This window comes from Triticum aestivum, chromosome 2D (assembly GCF_018294505.1).
Source record: "Triticum aestivum cultivar Chinese Spring chromosome 2D, IWGSC CS RefSeq v2.1, whole genome shotgun sequence".
Lineage (NCBI taxonomy): Eukaryota > Viridiplantae > Streptophyta > Magnoliopsida > Poales > Poaceae > Triticum > Triticum aestivum.
The window spans coordinates 297,568,342-297,590,366 of record NC_057799.1 but is presented as its reverse complement, the minus strand read 5'-3'; the positions used below and the strand labels follow the sequence as shown (position 1 = coordinate 297,590,366).

Below are 22,025 nucleotides of genomic sequence, written 5' to 3'. Positions count from 1 at the left end.
TCGTTTTGAAAGATGAAAATCCTAATTTTGTCATGTGCCATCTTTTACAAGTCCAAGTCAATTTTGTAGATTGTTTTTCTACTCTTCTGACATGGCAGTTTATTGTTTACAACATGGCATTTTATTATTAATAGGATGGCATTTTTATTAAGAGGACGACGGTTTTATTGTTTAAGAGCATGGCATTTTTATTAATGATAAAACAATAGTTTATTTTTAGGACGATGGTGGTTTTATTATTAACTGGATGATATTTTTATTATTTGAGAGTATGGCATTTTTAATATTGTTGGCATGGCATTTATGATCAAGAAGGTGGCGATTTTTTATTATTAGCATGGAAATTCTATTTTTTTGGCATGGCAGTTTTTATGATTTATTTTTGCGCAGTGGATCAAATAAATCAAAAACATTACACCGTGTCATTTTGTTTTTGGTTTATGGCAAATATAAAGAAAAAATATGTTCTTTTGTGGCAACATTTAGATATCATGATGGGTGAGAGTACCTATTGTTAACGGGACATGGAGTTTCTTAGCTCGGGCTCAAATGAGTCCGGATGAGCAGTAAAATCGAAAAAAAAAAGTTTAAATAATACATGCATTCTTTTGTGGCAACATTTAGAAATGTTTTGAGTGCTTGCAAATTTTCATCATAGAATCACATTTGTGGAAGTGTGACAAAAAAACAATATTGATGCTCCGAAGGTGCTACTTTCAAAAGCATTTTGGGGCGCTGATTTTATATTTGTTTGCCACAACTTTCACAAATGTGATATGATGAAATTTGCTAGCACTCGAAAAAAAATTTAATGTTAGCTAAAAAAATCAGAATTCTTTTAAAGCTTTTTTGGAATATATCTTTTTTATTTTACTTTCATGCCAAGAGAATTTGAACATTCATGCGTAATCTACTCAGATTTAGAAGGCCGAATATTTGCAGAAATCAGACAGGAAATAGTTCGTTCCTACTCACGAAACCCATACAGGCTGAATCTGGATCCACTGCATTTCCACAATCATCATAAACAAAACTTCACTACCATCACCCTTCAAATAAAAAACTTGACTACCACCAAAATTGTGTCCTTTGGTTGTGTTGATGAAAGTTCAGTTATATCAGAGACCACCCGCAAGGATCATCGAACCTTAAAATCCTAGGCAAACCATGTTACTAGCATACTTTTGAACCGAGACTTCCCAGCCCTAACTTTCAGTTTAAGGCTGCTGTTAAGAATAATAACCCAGTGTTATTAGGGGATAAATACCCGCTGTCCCGCATGTGTAATCCCACGATTCCATCCATGTTGTATATAAGGATTCATTCCCATCAATAAAGATAACTGATTGAATCATTTGCTCTAGCCCGTCTCTCGTTTACATTTACTTGTAACAGCTGCAAAAAGACTTCAAATGGTGCAACTAGAGCAGAGGGTAAGGAAGCTCAAACTCGAGTCAGGTGTGGCAATAGCCCTGTAGCACAGCTTAGGAGAGTCAGATAATACAAATTTGTGAAAAGACGCAGAGCACTATATCATCACTGGAGTTACAGATACCGTGTGACCGTCAACAAGGACTGGACTTGTACAGCTCACAACAATAATATACAGAAAAAGCATCATCAACAACTCGCACCTAGCAACAACTGCAGAACCAAGCAATCCACTAGCTATTTGACTGTATAGAGCACCTAGTGCAAGAAAAGAAAAACAGCCTCCTTATCTACTAAAAGGTGATGGTTCGTTGGGTCATCTCTGCACAAACTTTATATATCCAGGGCAGAGTGCGCGGAAACGCTAGCTTACAGGCTCCGTCATTAACTTGAGCAACCAGTCCTGCCATCATATGGTACACGATTTATTCAAGCAGCAATTTCACTTTCAGCCACTTGCTTGTGGTATTGCATGGCAGGACGTCGCTCCCGCTTCTCACAACTGTCTAGTTGTAGATCTTTACAGGCCTCTCAAATGAATGGCGGTTCTGCGCACAAAATATGAAATTAGCAAAATTCCAGACAACACGCCTGACATTATTGGCACAAGTTGCAACAATGTGCAGCAAGTACCTGGTTAGCACTATGTGCCTTTCTTGGCGCTGTGTCCGGGTGCTCCAGTCCAAGATACTGCTCCCAAGCTCCATACATGTTTCTCTAAACAAGTTTATACAATTGAAATCAAATTAAGCGCTACAAAAGCTGCTTCATCAAGTAGATAACTAGCATCATAGTACCTGAAATCTCGTAGCTACAGTGTCAGAATCTTCAAAATAGTCTGGGCGACCAAGGGATATGTACGCAAATTTCCACTGTTCAAATAGAACATTTGTTAGCATCGGACAAGTACATTTTAACCAATGTTTGCACTAGGGGTCAGCTCCACATACAAAATGCAAGATAAACATGCCTCGGAGAAATAAAAAGATAGTATGCATCATGTTTAAAGCAGCCCAACAGCTTCAAATGGACAAAGCCTAATTTTCTAGAGATTACTGCCAAGCTTAGACCAATGCAGTCGATTAATTATATGCATTGTGGATGATGTGTCATGCAGATAAGCAACTCATGTCCTAGCCCACAGGGAGTTGTCGCCAGTTGGGATGGACCCCCGCTATCTTCCAATAAGTATTAATACTTCCTCCATCCCAAAATAAGTGTCTCAATTTGTACTAACTTTAGTACAAAGTTGTACTGAGGTTAAGACACTTATTTTGCGACGGAAGGGGTACCTTTCCAATTAGGTTAACACCAATTTAGAGAAGCATAATTTAGTTACTTATTTTAGATTGTTAGGCTTCGAAACACAGAGGACCGCTTTGATGAAATTAAGAACCTCCACTATATCCCCCATCACCTAAGCATTCATGAACCAAGGTTTGTGACAGTATGTCTCGGAATATTTTAAGTTCCACATCGAAATATATGGGCGATAAGCCGCTAACGAAAAACCTACCAGAAAAAAGAAAAAGCTTATGCTTTTCATAATCATTTTATGAGCGCCAACCAAAATTTGATAGCTAACTGTGTTTCTTAAGCCCCGAGGGAGACCTTGGGCTATAAATGCCAACTCAGATATTTGATGTTTGATTGGTGTTAAATATTCTAACTAGTAAGCATACACATATCTCAATAACATCACATCTAACGAAGATTGGGCGGCGGACACAGATGCACTATGCCGCTATAGCAAAAAAATAAAACCACATATTTATATACATCGCAATATATGCTGCAGAAACCATGGAAAAATCCTCATTACCTTGGAGAAATCCTCATCTGAGACCTTAAGCTTTTTCTGTAAACGTTCTTTAATAGAAGATAAGGTCTCATCCTCACGAATAACCATAAAGAAAGGTTCTCCAAAATTCTGAACTTGCTGTGGAAATCAGGATAAATATCAAGCATGTGGTTAACTAGAGATCCAAATATGCTATCAGAAGCAGACCAAGGAAATCTTGCTTAGTAATAATTGCCTTGCCCCCAATTCCATCATTTATGCTGGATGGTGGGCAGAACACAACAATGTCAAATATTGGAGTATTAGAGACACAGCTAAAGCATTTCTTTCAGTGAATGACAAAGTAACTTAAAGCCAAATGTGGTACAGTGACTAAAAGTTCGTCCAACTGCATTTGAGGAACTACTCACAACCAGGCTGTATTTTTTGTGTTTTACAGAACACAACCATTGAACGAGTAACTGAGGGCAAGCATTAGCCAAACTTCATTACCGTTTGGTTTTGAGTGTCTTTGGTAAAATGGTATACATGAATCAAGCGATCAAAAGGACCAAGGTTTTTCTCCTCCTCCGGTACCTACAAAGAAAAGATAACATCATCCGTTGAACGGGTGGTGTGTGCGTGTGTTGGGGTGGGGGGGTTCTGGTTTTGTAAAGCATGGCATATCATCACATACCTCCTCTGCACGCAGTGTCCAGTACTGATCGTTGATGTTTTCTATCTTTTCACTGGGTGCAAATATCTGCAGCAAATACATGGTAAATAACACTTGTCTACTGTGTGGAACTAAATGCAACTAAGAGGTGTTAAACTAGCATGTACCACCTTGTATATCTTGTGGTAGAAAACTTCAAGTAATCGAAGTTCAGCATCAGGATGAGACAGGTCAACCTGATTGACAATGACAGAAGGATGCATAGAACATGAGCTGGCATCATATAAGCAATAAAGCGATCTAGTACATGCCATACAGACCATAAGATAAGGATACTACAGTTTACCTTTGATTTGATATCACTTAGAACATCACCAACCGTGCTATTTTTTGGCAATCTTATACTGTGAACAGACACCTGGTAAAATACATTTGAGACTATTGGACAAAATCAATCTACTACAAAGCTTTAAAAGTTTCAACCAAATAACCTCATCCTTGGTGGCATGATGATATGTAACTTTCAATGTCTTCAATGCTTGTAGTTCTGGCAGGGGTATATCCAATACTTCATAGTACAGAATATCAGAAGTCTGATGCATGAAAAGTTATTAGATATGTTACTCTTCACTTTAGTTGTTATTAAGCAACTAATGATCATGTAATGATTAGTTTGTCACAAACCTGATTGTAGTGAATCAGCATATCTAGCAAACGTTCAACGCCTCTGTACTTAATGGGTTGAGGCTTAGGCTGTTGAGAGTAACAATTATGTGATGTAAGACGAATTTTTGATGGGTCATCAACACCAAGCTGTTGAGCAACTTTTTCTACAACTTCATCGTACGTGAAAATCTTTGACCTATACAGGAAGGGTGAAGAGAAGGAAGTCAGTAACGATGCAGAATACCAAGATTTATTTATCACAATATGTCCAAATGTTTACATCTCTAGGCAAAAATCATCCTCCTTGGGCTTCTCCAACGACCGGAAGTGGACAACCTAAACAATGATAACAGCAGTTAATCGTATATAAAAATTGTACAATATATATGATGATCATAACATACACATGCAATATGAGAGCACAGTCCTAGAGAGATGGTAAAATGAATTTGGGAAATAAGATAGCAAACAAAACTAGATACAATCAAAGAAATCGTGTGCAACTGTTCTTTTTCTTAAAAAATGTTGGAAACACTAGTAATCTGATCCCTCCGTCCGAAAAAGCTTGTCCCTCAAATGGATGTATCTACCATCAAGTTAGTGCTAGATACATCCATTTGAGGGACAAGCTTGGGACAAGCTTTTTCGGACGGAGGGAGTACAAGGCAAGAAAATGTCACAGCAAGGAAAATGTGTGTAAACATCAGATAATATAAGATTCTGAACTAGCAAGTGGAGTGTTCTTTCGCACCTGTCTGTTACGTATATACACCAGAAACGATGGGACATCAGGGTATCTAAACTGGTCGGCAGTGTCTGGCTTTGGGGATTTTTGAAAACAAACAATATCACCATCTTCCAGCTGTGAACACAAAAAAAAAATTCAGATATGACAATATCAGAGAAACAAGAACGATATCAGTTCAAAATATAGAATTATAGACATCAGATTTTACCTGGCAAGAGCGAAATATAATCCTATTATCAATGTATTCACACATCACATTTGGCTCGAACTTAATTTCCTAAAATTGGTGGAAGATGTAAGATACTGAACCAAAATAATATGCTTATCACATATGCATCAGGCTAATTAAGCTTCAAGACTCATTACCCTCGTAAAGTTCACAAAGAGCCTACCAACATACCTCGTAAAGTTCAACATCATCATCTTGCAAAAAACCAGCCATTTTTCTCAATTTTGGCAGAATATCCTGTGGTCTTCCTGAAGCCTTCACAAAGAGCCTACCAACATACCTGAAGAAAGCATTCATCAGACAAGTAAGACTCTAGTCTAATCACAAATGAGCAATGATGCAGAAGGTTAGAAAGTATGAGAAGTACCTCAGCTGTTCCTTCTCAGGATCATAGAGTTTGAAGAAAAGCAAAATATCCTCTCTGGTCTTGTCTGGTAGAGTAAGAGGTTTTAGGTCCTGCATTGCCCATAAAAATTGCAAACAAATTTATTTTAGTTGGAAGTAAATGACAATATCAATACTGCACCGAAACAGACGGGGAAGGTGTGCGCTATTACCAGCCCAAGTTCAACTTCCAAGAACAACTTCAGTTCTGCGTTGTGGGCCTTGTTTGCTGCTTCCTTTAATTGCCCAACCTACATAAAATGTTTACCCTTAAGAGTTAAGTGTGTTTGCCCATATGCATAAAGAGAATACAAATGCTGAAAGAAAGACAGGGAAGTATTATTTTCACAAGAGATCACACCAATAATTAAATCGGGCTAGATCTAGTTTGACTGCGACTTAAAAAGAGAAGAAAACATAGGAGACCCTGGCTGTCATTAGAATCAAGTAAATTATGTCGACAGTTGAATGAACAGGAAAGTTTTGACTGCAAAAAGAGAATGCTTTTACATAGTGGTTGCACATAAGATGATACTAATGGGTGACATGCAATCAAGTGGAAGAATCAGAGCAGGTGCAACTTGTCTGATAAGAAGTATGTGCAACTAGTAATGTGGTATTTTCTACTGGTCAAATCTTTTTATTTACAGGTTATATCTTTTATATTTCTACTATCTTACAGACAATAAATTACTGCTAGTCTACTGGAGTGCACAACCATAGACAATTCAACAGAAACTTGCTTAGACGAGTGGTGGTATTCAATACCCAATATTGATTAATAATCAATTAAAAACAAATAATAAACATCCAAAAGAACTACCGCATCGTAATACAAACAGATTTCAATTATGAACACCATAAGTTATCACAAAATTACTAGTTGAAGACAGAGTAATCAACCAAGAAACCACAGCATACCAAAACCATAACATAAAGTATGTGTATGTTCCATTCAGCCCTTGCAAATACTCAAGGAGAACTAGAGACAAGAAAATCATTATCCAATGCAATGTAATGGAAGCATCTTACAGTTAGTGCTTCTTCTTGAGGAGTCAACGGTCGATTGGGTCGGTAGGTATGGTTTTGCCGCTTGGCCCACAACCAAAATCGTTGAAACTGCGTAGGGATGCCCAATTCTTTTGCTACCTCCTCCTGTAAAGCACTTCACAGATGACTGATCAACATGGAAACCATGAAATTCTACTCTTATTGGCGCTAAGTTTGGTATTCCAAAATAACAGTGCACATAGCTGTAGCAAGCAAGACATATTCCTCCTTGATATCATACTGGTAAATTAGAAATCCTATCAATGATTCACAATAGGCTACACCTCCAGAATGTTAAGAAACACATAAATGTGCTACTTAAAACCAAAGTATTATTGCAACATTTTAGGCTTACTATTTTTGAAGAACAAACAGCAACTAGTCCATCTGAGATAGGCCTCAAAGTGTTATTTTTACCAAAAAGTGTCATGTAACAAGATAGGGCCACTCGAGCCCTTGAATCATCGGTTTTGGTTTATGGATACAACCAGTAATAAGCAACAGCCTGATTCGATTCCTACAGCTGGAATAAGCCAAAAGCAGCATCACAGCAAACATAGTCTTGCCCCATGTAATTACCTTGAATTGAGTAAAAGGCATCTGCTTTTGAATACGAAAGCTCGGGACTTTATCATGATCAACAAGATCAAAATATATATCTTTCCCTATCTGAGCAGTCAAATCGTCATCCCTAGCAACCTATACAGGAAGAAAACATGTGAGAAAAGTAAGTGAAAATAACACAAAGCTGCTTAAAACAGTTGATGTTTTCTACGCCCAGCAGGTAGACTCAAATACCTTAATGATGGTATATAGGTGGGCCTCAGCTTTCTCCTTTTTCCGGCGCTCCTTCTCTTCACGGTCCTTTTCCAGTCTAATCTGGGAGCACATGGAAATATAAGACTACTAAAATAGAAGCTCTCAATAGACAGATATCTTAGGAGACAGCTTACTCGAAGGTGCTCAGCTATGTCCTTCTCATCCACATTACAAATTATTTTGTCCTTGTCACTTTCACGAATGTATACAAGCATGTATGCGTTCGAATATTTGGTAAACTTGAACGGAGTGTTGTTTAAGCCAGGATTAGTCTGGGGTAGCTGCAAAAATGTAGGTACGATTAATTAGCCCAACGTTCAGACACCAAATAAAGGTATTGTACCCATGAGGAATTGTAACGAACCTCCTCCTCACCACCATATTGCTCTTCCAATGCCCTCTTTGCATCTTCTTTTGTTACACGCTCATCATCGAACTTGAACCTGGAAATTGTTGCTCAGCGAGTAATTAAATTAAACATGAACACAACAACTAGCCAACAAGATCATATTATGTTTTGAAAAGCAAAGGTGGCCATCATGCATGCCAACAACTACTTACAATGGATACATTTGGTTTAAGATACAAATAAATTTCTAGAGTAGATGAGCAAAAATAATCAAACGTAAGGTGTCGCTCTGGGCCAAGGCGGGAGCCGCTGGCCTTCGCGACATCATCCCCCAGACATGGGACGTGCACTGATTCCCTGTTTTCATCATCAGTTCTGTACTTCTGTACCTCCTAGGAGGATTGTACGATAAACCCTATCTTCTCAATACAAAGAAATGCAAAAATCTCTTTGCATTTTCTCGAAAACATTGTCGAAAAACATGCATCATTGCCAAAACAAAAAATAAACTCTTTGCGAACAATTCCAAATCATCATGAGTTCGATAAGCCAGGTAGCACCGCCACAGGTGCATTTAACAAAATACTGTGAAATTTTATTTGCAAGTTGGCAGGCAGCACCATGCTGTCCAGCTGCAAACAGCATCTGACCAAATCCAGCAAGAGTAAAAAAAATGTTGACAAGCCCAGCACGGCCAAGATGGTTGCAAGAATCTGCTATTTTCCTAAGGGGAGCAGAGTCAGTCATAAAAAACAATCCAGGCAAACAGACATACCACTGATCAGAGAGCGTAGGTCTTATGAAAGCATAGTAATGCCCGCCATGAACACCGCCACTATGGACAAGAACACTGCAAGAAATTAACTGTTATGAACTGTATCAAGATAAATATTAACATGTAATTATGAGTTGCAATCATTATTTTACTTTTTACCTAGACCATCTAAAAGGTTGGGCCATTACACCCCCCCCCCCAAGCTGTTATACCGTAATTGTGTCTGATCAAGAACCATGCATCTTTACTTGGATTTAGCTTAAGTTAATGGATATATTAACTATGGTCTGGCTAGGATCTCTAGGTAAGTTGAGGACAGGAGAAATGGCAATATCAGAACATCAAATTCACCTCCAGTACTATTGGCTAATTAACCATGATATGTGACATCTTCAACTATCAAAATCTTACACAAGAAAACATTAGAATATCCAACCGAACCTGTGCAAAGTGTAAAGATTTCGCACATTCCTGTCTGCATCGGGAGATAAATACTTCCCATCATCTCTATCCAGATCCAACTGAAGTGGGAACTCGTAACGGTCATTTATCTGCATTTCAGGAAGTAGAGGTAAGTATTCTTCAAAAAAGCAAAGGAGACTTGAATTTTAGGGGACGGAGGGAGTAGAAGATAAAAAAAGCAAAGGAGACTTGAATTTTATGAACTAAGTTAGGATTTGCATTTCCAATAACTAAAACAGTATTGAATGAGGTGATGTTGTTGCACTTGAAAATCATTTATACCACTTGATGTCATCTTAGTATATGCAGCTGTGGTAGAAATCTAATAATCCAGAAAGTTAAAAAAAAGTGACTAAAGAGACATGTTGAGACATTATTCCAACTTTCAAACAGACGGCTGATGTAAACTCGGGAATGTATCAGCCTGATACAAGTGTTAGCATTTTGTTCACACTGCACATGGAGTACTCAGTCAACATCACTGAACAGAAGGTTATTACCACCCTAGAAGATAACAGTGTTACTACTATGGTTCCCTGAGATCAGACATATGCTAGATAATACTGTGCTGCATTCTTTTAAATAGGCATTTCTGCGCTTCAAATACAGATACTCAGAGATATGTGTAAGCATTTCTGCGCTTCAAATAGATACTCAGACAAATGTGCAAGCCCTGTCAGGTCTAAACTTTCCCCTACCACAAAGCCATCATCTTCAAATTTACTGGAATGCGAAAACAGAGACGGATAAGTAATAAGTTGGCGGCGCTGATACAAACCTTCACCATTGTGTCACGCATGAAATCATATTCAAAGCGTTTTAGCTGAAGTTGTAGAACAGGAGGGAAGTCGATAAAAAGAACACCTTTCTTTGCATCCTGAAACAACAATATGTCTAATTAAGAAACCCATGCAATAAATCAATTTACTTTGTTGCCAGATAATCAGGTAACTGGTGACCACAGCTCACTATATTCAACAATCAGCATGGGGTTAGGGTGTGTGGGGGTGGTGTAGCCCTATTTAGATTAAGTTCAGGGAACCCAAGGTTGAGAGGGTGCATGGGTCGCTTGAGCTGCCACAAAAGCTCCAGAGGACTAACCTGCAATCCATGCTGTTCCGCGTGATACTTGTTATCACCTTCCAGGCGCTCCACCTCCACATACTTGTCGAATGAAGCATAGACGTCCTGACAACCTTTGACATCAAGCTGTAGGTCTGCAGAAGCATACACTACAATTAGGTCAAACAAGGGTGCAAGGTTTAAACTTTGTTAACCATTTTCAGTAACAGCGTCACTTGCCATAGAAGGATTCCTTCCTTGTTGATTTAAAGTCCACATTGATACACTCGATATAGTTCATGTGATGCCCTTCAAATAATTGTTGTATTGTGCCCTCCACAACGGTTCCCTTGAATCAACATTGTACAGGTATAATTCAGTCAGAGATATATGATTCAATAAACAATACCGGAGGATATAAAAAGAAAGAGCTTACAGATGTCAAACCTTCATCTTATCTTCCAACTTCTCAGAAAGAACTCTATTTAGTTCTTGCACATCATGTTGCATAAATGAATCATGCATGTCCCACCCAAAAGATTTTGTTAGCTCCTTTGTGGAAACACTGCTGTCATTATACTGCAACTTATAAAAGAGACTTTGAAGAGCTAATGGAATGCTTCCTGAGGGCATATCATTCTCAGTAGTGGGCATATGATAAACCGCCTAGCAAGCAATATACCAAGTTACCACAATCCAGATAGGTTGAGCAGAAAAAGAAAATAATCTGTGAATAAGGAGTCAGTACCTTTCTGAAATATGGAATGTGATAGAGAGTCTGAAGGAGAGAATTCATATAGCAAGTGGCACCTTGATTTTTGAGGCCAACATAGCCAGTCTCCTTTTTAGAGTCATAACTCCAATAATCAACAACCTTACACACAGCAACCTCTGCTTCTATTACACAAGTATCATTTACAAGATAACCTCTACTGGGATTGTAGAGTTCACTCAAAGGCATAAATGAAGTGAAACCCCAATCGCTTTCTCGAGCAGAGAACTGATGTTGTGTTTCTGCAAGCATTTCAATTCACTTGTTATAGAAGCCGTTACACCTCAGATCAAAATATTATCTCTATTGGTTAAACAGTTCCAATTGTAGGGTGACTAGAAGATGGTCAGAGAACTTTATGTAAAATGCATAAATTGCAAACCAATGTACCATAAGCATTCTTCTTCGCCAGCAGATTATTACACACAAAAGGGGCAAAAAAGTACCTTTTCTTATTGTAAACTTGTTGTGAATTTGATTAACCACTGAGAGGCTGAACTGTGCATATCTAGTCCATCCATAGGGCAAGACTGCTGAATCAGCAACATCCAAATACATTGACAAGAATTCAACATTATTTCCCCTTGGGAAAATCAAAACTCGCCTGAAAACAAAAAGGATTTGATAAAGAACACTACCAGACATTCTCGGAGACCAGGGCTAATCAAATACTATTTCGGAGAAAAAGAGCAGTAGGAACCTACCACTTGTAGCCACCAACAACAAAAGTTTCAGAGTAGAGCTTCTTCGTATTCACTCTTGATAGGTTATCAATGGTCCAAGTAAATCTCGAGATTGGTGTATCCTCTGTTGGCTGGTTTTCGACAGTAGCAGCTGGCTCAGCAGGCACAACTGGAGTGACAATACAGAGTCAGCATGAATGAATACGGCTTAACCTTACATGGCAATCACATATAATACCAAAACAACACTTAATAGCACACCAGTTCCAACTGGATCCTGTATTTACCACGAAGCACAAACAAAGGGCGTGATTAAATGCATTTGCTGAACATACTGCATAGAGAGACAGAAAATGCAACCCAGAAAGAAAGCAAATAAAAGAAGTTTCTGTGTCAATGCAATTACACAAAAACGCAATTACAACAACCGTAACAATTACTACAGAACCACATTGGCATAAAATGTCACAAGTAGATCAATAACCCAGCGTGGGGCAAGGAAATAACGTTGCAAGCGAAGCAAGTAAGCTTTTTTGTTAACTGGGAGCAGTGATTGGCATTATATCTAACAAAACTACACAGAACCATGATAGCTCTGAGTATAGAGCAACTAACAGATCAAGCAAATGATGAATCACCATTCTGCACAACAAATATGATAAACAATAGCAATCCTGCATAAGGCAGAAAGTAAAAAATCCTGCAATCAATCAAATAACGAATCATCGTTCTACACAATAAGGCAGCAAAATACTCCCACCAAAGGGAAAGAAAAACGAGACAGCAACACGCAACCTACAGGGTAGCTAATCAGTTCGACACAACACACGTCTGAGAGCGTCAACAGGCAATAAAATAAATGACAAGCCGTAGCAGAAAAGCGAGGCGAGGTGACGGAAGAGAACCTTCCATTGGCTGCGTCCCGTTGGGTAGCTCCTGGTGCGGCACGAGCACCTCCTCTTCCTCCTGCTGCGGCTGCGGCTGCGCAAAATTGACGTGATATCAGATCCATCCCAACAAACCTCATCAAAGCGGCTAAAAACCCCAAACCCTAGAATCCATTCCGCCCACGCGGGATGCACACCCTGGCTGAGGGCACCAACGCCAGAACCCCCACCCAGGAAACCAACCCAGAAGCCTAGGGCAACGGACACCGCGGCGTCCGCAGGCGACGATGCATACGGCATCGCGGCTGCCCAAAGAGACGGACAGGGCCCGCGCGAGGAGGAAGGCAAAGAGGGAGAAAGGGGATGCTGCGGGGAGAGGGCTGCCTCGGCCACCCCGCGCAAGCTTACCTCTGCGGGCGCCGGGGGCGGTGTGGAGATCGTCATAGCGACGGGGGAGGGGACCAGGGGGTGGCCGGCGGCGATGTGGGGCCCGCCCCGGGAGTGGGTTGCGGGAGGCGTGGAGATCGCGAGGTGGGGGTGGAGGTGGGGAAGGGGGGAGGTGGAGGAGAGAGAAAGCGGGGAGGTTTTGGGGGTCGTGGAAAGTTCCAGGGTCTTATGCGGAGGCTTGCGGAGCAAGGACGGTGGGGGAATGGACGGGGGATACGGGAGAATTATTGAGGTGTGGACGGCCCAGATTTCATGGGCGCAATGCGTGGCGCGTGGACTCTGCTAGACACTGGAGTTCGGTAACCTTGTTTGCTTCGCTTCTCCAATCTTTTTAACTGAGGTAGGGTCCATTCTCATTTGCACGGTTTAACTTGTCCTTGCTAGCTAAACAGTGTTGAAGATTATTAGCAGAATTAGATTTTTTCTGCGTAAGAGTCTTGAGTGCCAAGCGCCAAGCCTTTCCTGCGCCGTCGGGCACTCCGGCCCCGGCGCCCCCATGCTCGCGACGTCCACCACTCCGGCACCGTTGCCCACCTCCCTTGATGGCCACCTCGCCCGCCGGCCGCAGCCGCGAGCTGAGATGGATGGAGTCGAGTCCCTCCTCCGCTGGATCTGAGGCCCCATCTTACCTCGACGTGCTCCGCACGATGCCCCATCACCAGGCCCCTCCTCCACCCCCACCCCCACCATCGTCGTCGGTCCTGCGCCGCATCCCTCGCTCCAAGGTCCATCGTGTGGACCATGGGCACGAGGCCGACCGAGACGACGGTTGGAGGGTCGCCACGAGCGACAAGAGACCGCGCTCTCCGCGCAACCCCCGGCGTCGTCGTCGCAGCCTTGGAGCGTGTCGCGACCCGCCGTCGCCGCCAGCTCCCGGCGAGTGCCCCCGCTGTCTCGGCTTCCACCCCCGCTGTCTCGGCTTCCACCCCCGCTCTGAGTGCAGGCGCGACGTCCGCTGCCAGCAATGTCGCTTCTTCGGCCACATCGCCAGGAACTGCACCACGCCGCGTCCCAGCTCCCCTGGCTCCTTCCAAGCGGCCATGGACCTCCTCCCCGATCTCCGCAAGCTCCTCCGCATCAAACGTGGCCGAACCGAACCAGCCTGCGTCTTCCAGGCCCGGCTCCCCGTCACCCACCTCCTCCTCGACCCCCACCGTTGCGGGCACCCCCTCTCCAGCAACGGCCTCCCTCTCTGCCTCCTCATCACGCGAAATCACCGTGATGTCGGGGCACCCCTCGCTGCGCCCGGCGGGTGCAATTTGCTACATGCCGCGCTCCGGGCGCATCGACGCGCCCGAGCACGGCCTCGGGCTTGCACTCGTCGCCAGCGTGGTCGGCAACCGCTCCAGTGTGTCCACCGCTGACGTCGCTCGTGTCGTCTGCTCTCGCGTGTCGCTGCAGCCCAGTGACTTCACCGTCCACCGTACCTGCAACGGCGAGTTCCTCCTCCCCTTCATCGACACGGTCGCCTACGCGTGCGCTGGCATGGCCACCGTGCGCGGGCTGAACTTTCGCCTTCTCTTGCAACCTTAGAACCGCCTGGGCGGCGCTGAACCTCTCCACGTACGTATTCACGTCCATATCGAGATCTACGGCATCCCAGAGCATGGTTGGGACGTCTCCTCCGCCGTGTAGCTGCTCTCCCCCTACTGCATGGTGTGACGCCTCGCGCCGGAGACCGCCGACGGCAGCAACCTCTCTGTGTTCAAGTTAGAGGCCTGGACTGCGAACCCAGATAGCATTCCATGGACCTCAGAGCTGCTCTTGGAGGAGCCCGACGAGTTCGCTGATGTAGATCCTGACCGTGTTGAGCGCTTCGCGCTGCGGCTCATGCGATTCCCGGTCACCATCCACGTCCATCGCATCGCCGACTGCCGCTTCCCATCGCTGCCGCCGCCGCCCCCTCCGGCCGGCACTAGCTCTGACGACGGGCCGGACCAGGGATCCCCTCCCTGCCCTGACGCTTGGCCACGCCGGCACGCTTTTCCGTGACCCACCAGAAACCAGCATGCCGTCCACCCCTCTCGCCGCAGAAACACTAGCCGTGGAAACACCAGTCGTCGTCGCCATGCCGCTCCAGCCTGCCACGACTGGCGTGGCGTGTTGGGCCCCTGCCCGGCCACTGACGCCACGTCGCCCTCCAGTCCACACACGCCTGACGACGAGCCAAGCGGGCCCAGCTGCACCCCTGCTCTTGTCAGGCCAGGCTGCTGACCCACAAGCCGCTACAGGCCAAGTAGATATGCAGGTTGTGGACCTCGAAATTTGAATCCTTCTCTTGACCGGGTCTAACTCGCCACACGGCGCACCCTCCACCCCAGCTCGCACTAGGCCCGCCTCGGATCCGCTGCTCCAGCGCGTCCAGCCTGAAACCGCAGCTGTTAACCCCACCATATCGCCTGCAAAAGCACTTTTGTAGTCTTCGACAGCTACTTCCACCTATGACGGCCAATCCGCGGCCTTGGATGTGGCCATCTCGACCCCCTGGGCGACACCACCCAACCGCTTGTGGCAACATTGGGACTGGAGTCCGACCAGGCGCAGGTTGGGCCCGCTGCCGATCCCCAGGCCGCCGTATTGGTCCCCCGCCCCCTGCCCATGCACCTGATGGCGACCACGCCCATGCGGAACCCGCCAATTGCATCCCACATGGCGCGTTCTCGACCACAACCCTGCAGTTCCAGCCATGCACGTACAATGGACCCGCCTCCTACGCCATCCCGCCCCACGTCCTGGGATTCCTGTAATCGATCAAGGCGCCAACGGCGCCACTACTGGCAACTCCCACCCCCAAGCGCAGGCGCGGCGAGATCCCGCCCAACTTCACCCCACGCCGAAGTGGCCGGATCGCCATGCATGACCAGGGATACGATGTCGAGACGAAGGTCAAGCGCATTCTCCTCCGCAAACTAGGCATACTGGGAGATGATGAGCCACTTTCCGCCGACATTCTCACCAAGTACTCAGGGCTTTTCGGTCGCCCGTTTGGCCACTGACGTTGTGCTCGCCTTCGCGGATTTCTTCGGCTGGCAAGTGTCGCGGGAGCTTGTCACAAGCCCCACACGCAGCCAGAACCTTCTTGCCGCTGCCTGACTGGACGTTTCCCAGTCCACCTAGCCCCCCCAACCTTATATGGATAATGACAATAAAGTTGTTTTTTGGAATGTGTGTGGCCTTAACAGCAAAGCTAAGCGCACTGATGTCTGCACTGTAATTGCCTCTACCTCCCCCCTTGTGGTTTGTCTGCAAGACCAAGCTTACTCTAGTCACACCCGCTATCGTATTCGAGACGCTCGGCGGGAACTTTGTCGATTTCTACTTCCTTGCCATGGAGGGCACCCGCGGTGGCATCCTCCTCGCTTGTCGTGGTGATATGATTGCACTAGCCAACCCAATCATTGGGACATACCATGTTTCCGCGACAGTCACATCCTTATCCGAAAGCAACACGTGGTGGTTGACAGGTGTCTACGGGCCTCAAGGCACTCCCGATAAACTCGTGTTTCTCTCCGAGTTACATGACCTACGAGATTCTATTGCTGGGCCATGGGTTATTGGCGATGACTTCAATATGGTCACATCCATCGCCGACAAGAACAATGGCCGCTTCAACCACCGGACTATGAACCAGTTCTGACGCTTCATCGCCGACTCGGCCCTGTGGGACATATACCTCCACAGCAGGCGTTTCACTTGGTCCAATGAGTAGGACAACCCCACTCTCGTCCGCAACGACCGGGTTCTTGCCACGCTATCTTGGGAGACACACAACCCCCATCACGTCCTACATTGCCTTGCCTCCACGGCATTGGACCACTACCCACTTGTCCTTGACTGCTCGCCACGCGATCGTGGCAAACCTCGCTTTTGCTTTGAGCAATTCTGGACCAGACTCGGGGGATTCCACCAGATAGTTTCGACCGCTTGGAACTCCGACGAGCACGACCCTGACCCATTCAGACGGATTTATGATAGGCTCAAAACCACGACACACGTGCTGCAGAGCCGGAGCTCACGCTCGACCGGCGGCATCTCCATGCAACTTCTCGTCTCCCGCGAGCTCATCTACCGCCTCGACGTTGCCCAAGACACACGCCCACTCTCCACCAATGACACATGGCTACGACGGGAGCTAAAGCGGAAGTCCTGGGCTTGGCCTCTCTTGAGTGATGCATCGCGCGCGAACGTGCACGTTTCTCATGGCTCAAGGAGAGGGATACGAACACGACCTTCCTCAAGATTCATGCTGCCCACAGAAGTAAAAAAACTACATCCTTGGGCTACACCATGAAGGCTCCTTCATTAGTGACGACCCCGGCATGGCCCGCGCGGCATTCTCTCACTTCTCCGCCACCATTGGGTCCCAGGCCTTACGCGAGCACACCCTCGACCTGCGCACCCTCGACCCTCGTCGCTTCGACCTTTTGCCACTAGAGGAACAATTCACTAAGGATGAAATATGGCACGCGATCAAGCTGATGTCCACAGGAAAGGCACCGGGCCCGGGTAGATTTACGACGAAGTTCTTGCGCTCCTGTTGGGCCATCATCAAGGAGGATATATGTGTCGCGTTCGACAAGTTCTACACTATGAATGGCATGGGGTTTCGCAAGCTCAATGAGGCGCTCCTCACCCTACTGCCCAAGAAACCGGACGCGTCGACGATCGCGGACTACCGACCAATTAGCCTAATCCATCTCATTGCAAAGCTCTTCGCCAAGATTCTCTCTCTCTGGCTTGCGTCACGGCTACGTGACATGGTATCCACCAATAAAAGTGCATTCATCGCTGGGAGAAGCATGCACGACAACTTCCTCCTTGTCCAAGAAATGGTGAGGCTCCTCCAGAACCTCAAGGCGCCGCGTGTGCTTCTCAGGTTGGACATCGCCAAGGCTTTCGACACGGTGGCATGACCATTCCTCCTTGAGACACTCCGCCACCTCGGCTTTGGCCGACGGTGGTGCGAATGGATTTCTATCCTACTATCCACTGCTTCCATGCGTGTCCTCGTCAACGGCAACCCAGGACCGCCGATCACCCATGCCCAGGGACTGCGCCAAGGCGACCCAGTTTCCCCCATGTTGTTCACCTTGGTGATCGACAAGCTTAACTCACTTCTTGAGTACGCCACACAGCAGAGCATCCTGCAGCGGCTCACCACATGCCATGTCGCGCCGACCATCTCCATGTTCGCCGATGACGTGGTCATTTTTTGCCACCCCGACACTCACGAGCTCAACATCATCAAGCCGCTACTAGAAGCTTTCGCTAGCGCATCTGGCCTTCGAACCAACTTCCTCAAGTACTCGACATCGCCCATCAGGTGTACCGACGGCCAACTCGCCACCATTGGGGCCTCCCTCTCCTGCCCGATGATAGATTTTCCCATCGAATACCTCAGGCTACCCCTCCCAACCCACAAGGTGCAGGCCTCCCCGCTCCTACCACTCGTCGACAAACTTTCCAAGAAACTGGCTACATGGAAAGCTTCTCTGCTGTCGCGTGGCCAGCGGCTAGCTCTTGCCCGCCAGGTCCTCTCTGCCATGCCGGTGCATATCTTGCTCACGTTGGCGATCAACCCGTCCATCTTAAAGAAGATCAACTGGTTAATCCATGATTTCCTCTGGCATGATAACAAAGATGCACATACTGGTTGTTGCATCGTGTCCTGGCAAAAGGTGTGCCGCCCCCTGGCACTCGGCGGCCTGGCGATTCGTGACCTACACCGCACCGGAGTTGCTTTACGCACACGCTGGCTCTGGCTGCAGCACATTGACCCTGCGCGCGCCTGGAAACATCTCCATCTGCCATCCGACCCCGAGGCTTCTCAGCTTTTTCGCGCCTCAACAACTTGGACGCTCGGCGACGGCAATGTTGGAAATATGCCCTAGAGGCAATAATAAAATGGTTATTATTGTATTTCCTTGTTCATGATAATTGTATGTTGTTCATGCTATAATTGTATTAACTGGAAACCGTAATACATGTGTGAATACATAGACCACAACATGTCCCTAGTAAGCCTCTAGTTGACTAGCTCGTTGATCAATAGATGGTTATGGTTTCCTGACCATGGACATTGGATGTCATTGATAACGGGATCACATCATTAGGAGAATGATGTGATGGACAAGACCCAATCCTAAGCATAGCACAAGATCGTGTAGTTCGTTTGCTAGAGCTTTTCTAATGTCAAGTATCATTTCCTTAGACCATGAGATTGTGCAACTCCCGGATACCGTAGGAATGCTTTGGGTGTACCAAACGTCACAACGTAACTGGGTGGCTATAAAGGTGCACTACAGGTATCTCCGAAAGTGTCTGTTGGGTTGGCACGAATCGAGACTGGGATTTGTCACTCCGTATGACGGAGAGGTATCTCTGGGCCCACTCGGTAATGCATCATCATAATGAGCTCAATGTGACTAAGGAGTTAGCCACGGGATCATGCGTTACGGTACGAGTAAAGTGACTTACCGGTAACGAGATTGAACAAGGTATTGGGATACCGACGATCGAATCTCGGGCAAGTAACGTACCGATTGACAAAGGGAATTGTATACGGGATTGATTGAATCCTCGACATCGTGGTTCATCCGATGAGATCATCGTGGAACATGTGGGAGCCAACATGGGTATCCAGATCCCGCTGTTGGTTATTGACCGGAGAGTCGTCTCGGTCATGTCTGCATGTCTCCCGAACCCGTAGGGTCTACACACTTAAGGTTCGGTGACGCTAGAGTTGTAGAGATATTAGTATGCGGTTAACCAAAAGTTGTTCGGAGTCCCGTATGAGATCCCGGATGTCACGAGGAGTTCCGGAATGGTCCGGAGGTAAAGATTTATATATGGGAAGTCCTATTTTGGCCACCGGAAAATGTTCGGGATTTTTCGGTATTGTACGGGGAAGGTTCTAGAAGGTTCCGAAGTGGGGCCCACCTGCATGGGGGGACCCACATGAACGTGGGTAGTGGGGGCAAGGCCCCACACCCCTGGTCAAGGCGCACCAAGATCCCACCTTAGAAGGAATAAGATCATATCCCGAAGGGATAAGATCAAGATCCCTAAAAAAAGGGGGATAACAATCGGTGGGGAAGGGAAATAATGGGATTTCTTTCCCCCACCTTTGCCAACGCCCCAATGGACTTGGAGGGCAAGAAACCAGCCCCCTCCACCCCTATATATAGTGGGGAGGCGCATGGGAGCAGCACCCCAAGCCCTGGCGCCTCCCTCCCTCCCGTGACACCTCTTCCTCCCCGCTTGTGCTTGGCGAAGCCCTGCCGGGATCCCGCTACTTCCACCACCACGCCGTCGTGCTGCTGGATCTCCATCAACTTCTCCTCCCCCCTTGCTGGATCAAGAAGGAGGAGACGTCCCCGCTCCGTACGTGTGTTGAACATGGAGGTGCCGTCCGTTCGGCGCTAGGATCATCGGTGATTTGGATCACGACGAGTACGACTCCATCAACCCCGTTCTCTTGAACGCTTCCGCTCGCGATCTACAAGGGTATGTAGATGCACTCCTCCCCTCTTGTTGCTAGCATCTCCTAGATTGATCTTGGTGACATGTAGGAAAATTTTGAATTTCTGCTACGTTCCCAACAGTGGCATCATGAGCCAGGTTTATGCGTAGATTCTATGCACGAGTAGAACACAAAGTAGTTGTGGGCGATGATTTGTTCAATTTGCTTGCCGTTACTAGTCTTATCTTGATTCGGCGGCATTGTGGGATGAAGCGGCCCGGACCGACCTTACACGTACTCTTACGTGAGATAGGTTCCACCGACTGACATGCACTTGATGCATAAGGTGGCTAGCGGGTGTCTGTCTCTCCCACTTTAGTTGGATCAGATTCGATGAAAAGGGTCCTTATGAAGGGTAAATAGCAATTGGCATATCACCGTTGTGGCTTTTGCGTAGGTAAGAAACGTTCTTGCTAGAAACCCATAGCAGCCACGTAAAACATGCAACAACAATTAGAAGACGTCTAACTTGTTTTTGCAGGGTATGCTATGTGATCTGATATGGCCAAAAGTATGTGATGAATTATATATGTGATGTATGAGATTGATCATGTTCTTGTAATAGGAATCACGACTTGCATGTCGATGAGTATGACAACCGGCAGGAGCCATAGGAGTTGTCTTAATTTATTGTATGACCTGCATGTCAATGAAAAACGCCATGTAATTACTTTACTTTATTGCTAACCGTTAGCCATAGTAGTAGAAGTAATAGTTGGCGAGACAACTTAATGAAGACACGATGATGGAGATCATGATGATGGAGATCATGGTGTCATGCCGGTGACGAAGGTGATCATGCCGCGCCTCGAAGATGGAGATCAAAGGCGCAAGATGATATTGGCCATATCATGTCACTTTATGATTTGCATGTGATGTTTGTCATGTTTACATCTTATTTGCTTAGAACGACGGTAGCATAAATAAGATGATCCCTCACTAAAATTTCAAGAGATGTGTTCCCCCTAACTGTGCACCGTTGCGAAGGTTCGTTGTTTCGAAGCACCACGTGATGATCGGGTGTGATAGATTCTAACGTTCGCATACAACGGGTGTTGACGAGCCTAGCATGTACAGACATGGCCTCGAACACAAGCAAAACACTTAGGTTGACTTGACGAGCCTAGCATGTACAGACATGGCCTCGGAACACAAGAGACCGAAAGGTCGAACATGAGTCGTATAGTAGATACGATCAACATGGAGATGTTCACCGATGATGACTAGTCCGTCTCACGTGATGATCGGACACGGCCTAGTCGATTCGGATCATGTATCACTTA

At 45.9% G+C, this 22,025-nt stretch overlaps 1 protein-coding gene across 1 annotated transcript; it reads right to left on the bottom strand.

The window, feature by feature from the left end:
* Nucleotides 1-1,459: 1,459 nt before the first annotated feature.
* Nucleotides 1,460-13,364, bottom strand: LOC123052820 (ubiquitin C-terminal hydrolase 12). Its single transcript, XM_044476162.1, has 32 exons — nucleotides 13,182-13,364; nucleotides 12,792-12,867; nucleotides 11,908-12,055; nucleotides 11,650-11,807; nucleotides 11,180-11,445; nucleotides 10,879-11,097; nucleotides 10,672-10,780; nucleotides 10,471-10,586; nucleotides 10,148-10,246; nucleotides 9,349-9,458; nucleotides 8,908-8,982; nucleotides 8,148-8,226; nucleotides 7,918-8,064; nucleotides 7,763-7,843; nucleotides 7,544-7,663; nucleotides 6,947-7,069; nucleotides 6,088-6,165; nucleotides 5,898-5,986; nucleotides 5,702-5,810; nucleotides 5,510-5,578; nucleotides 5,305-5,415; nucleotides 4,834-4,889; nucleotides 4,572-4,749; nucleotides 4,379-4,480; nucleotides 4,234-4,305; nucleotides 4,058-4,123; nucleotides 3,909-3,974; nucleotides 3,725-3,808; nucleotides 3,254-3,370; nucleotides 2,229-2,303; nucleotides 2,065-2,148; nucleotides 1,460-1,979 (listed from the first exon to the last, which is right to left on the bottom strand). The coding sequence occupies exons 1-32, from the start codon at nucleotides 13,215-13,217 to the stop codon at nucleotides 1,938-1,940; spliced, it is 3,360 nt and encodes a 1,119-aa protein (XP_044332097.1). The 5' UTR covers nucleotides 13,218-13,364; the 3' UTR covers nucleotides 1,460-1,937.
* Nucleotides 13,365-22,025: the final 8,661 nt, after the last annotated feature.

Coding starts and splice junctions, on each gene's coding strand:
- LOC123052820 (XM_044476162.1), bottom strand. CDS start 13,217: ATGACGATCTCCACACCGCCCCCGGCGCCCGCAGAG. Junction 10,781..10,878: donor AGTTGGAAGATAAGATGAAG/GTTTGACATCTG, acceptor TGTTGATTCAAG/GGAACCGTTGTGGAGGGCAC. Junction 3,371..3,724: donor AAGACACTCAAAACCAAACG/GTAATGAAGTTT, acceptor TGATTTCCACAG/CAAGTTCAGAATTTTGGAGA.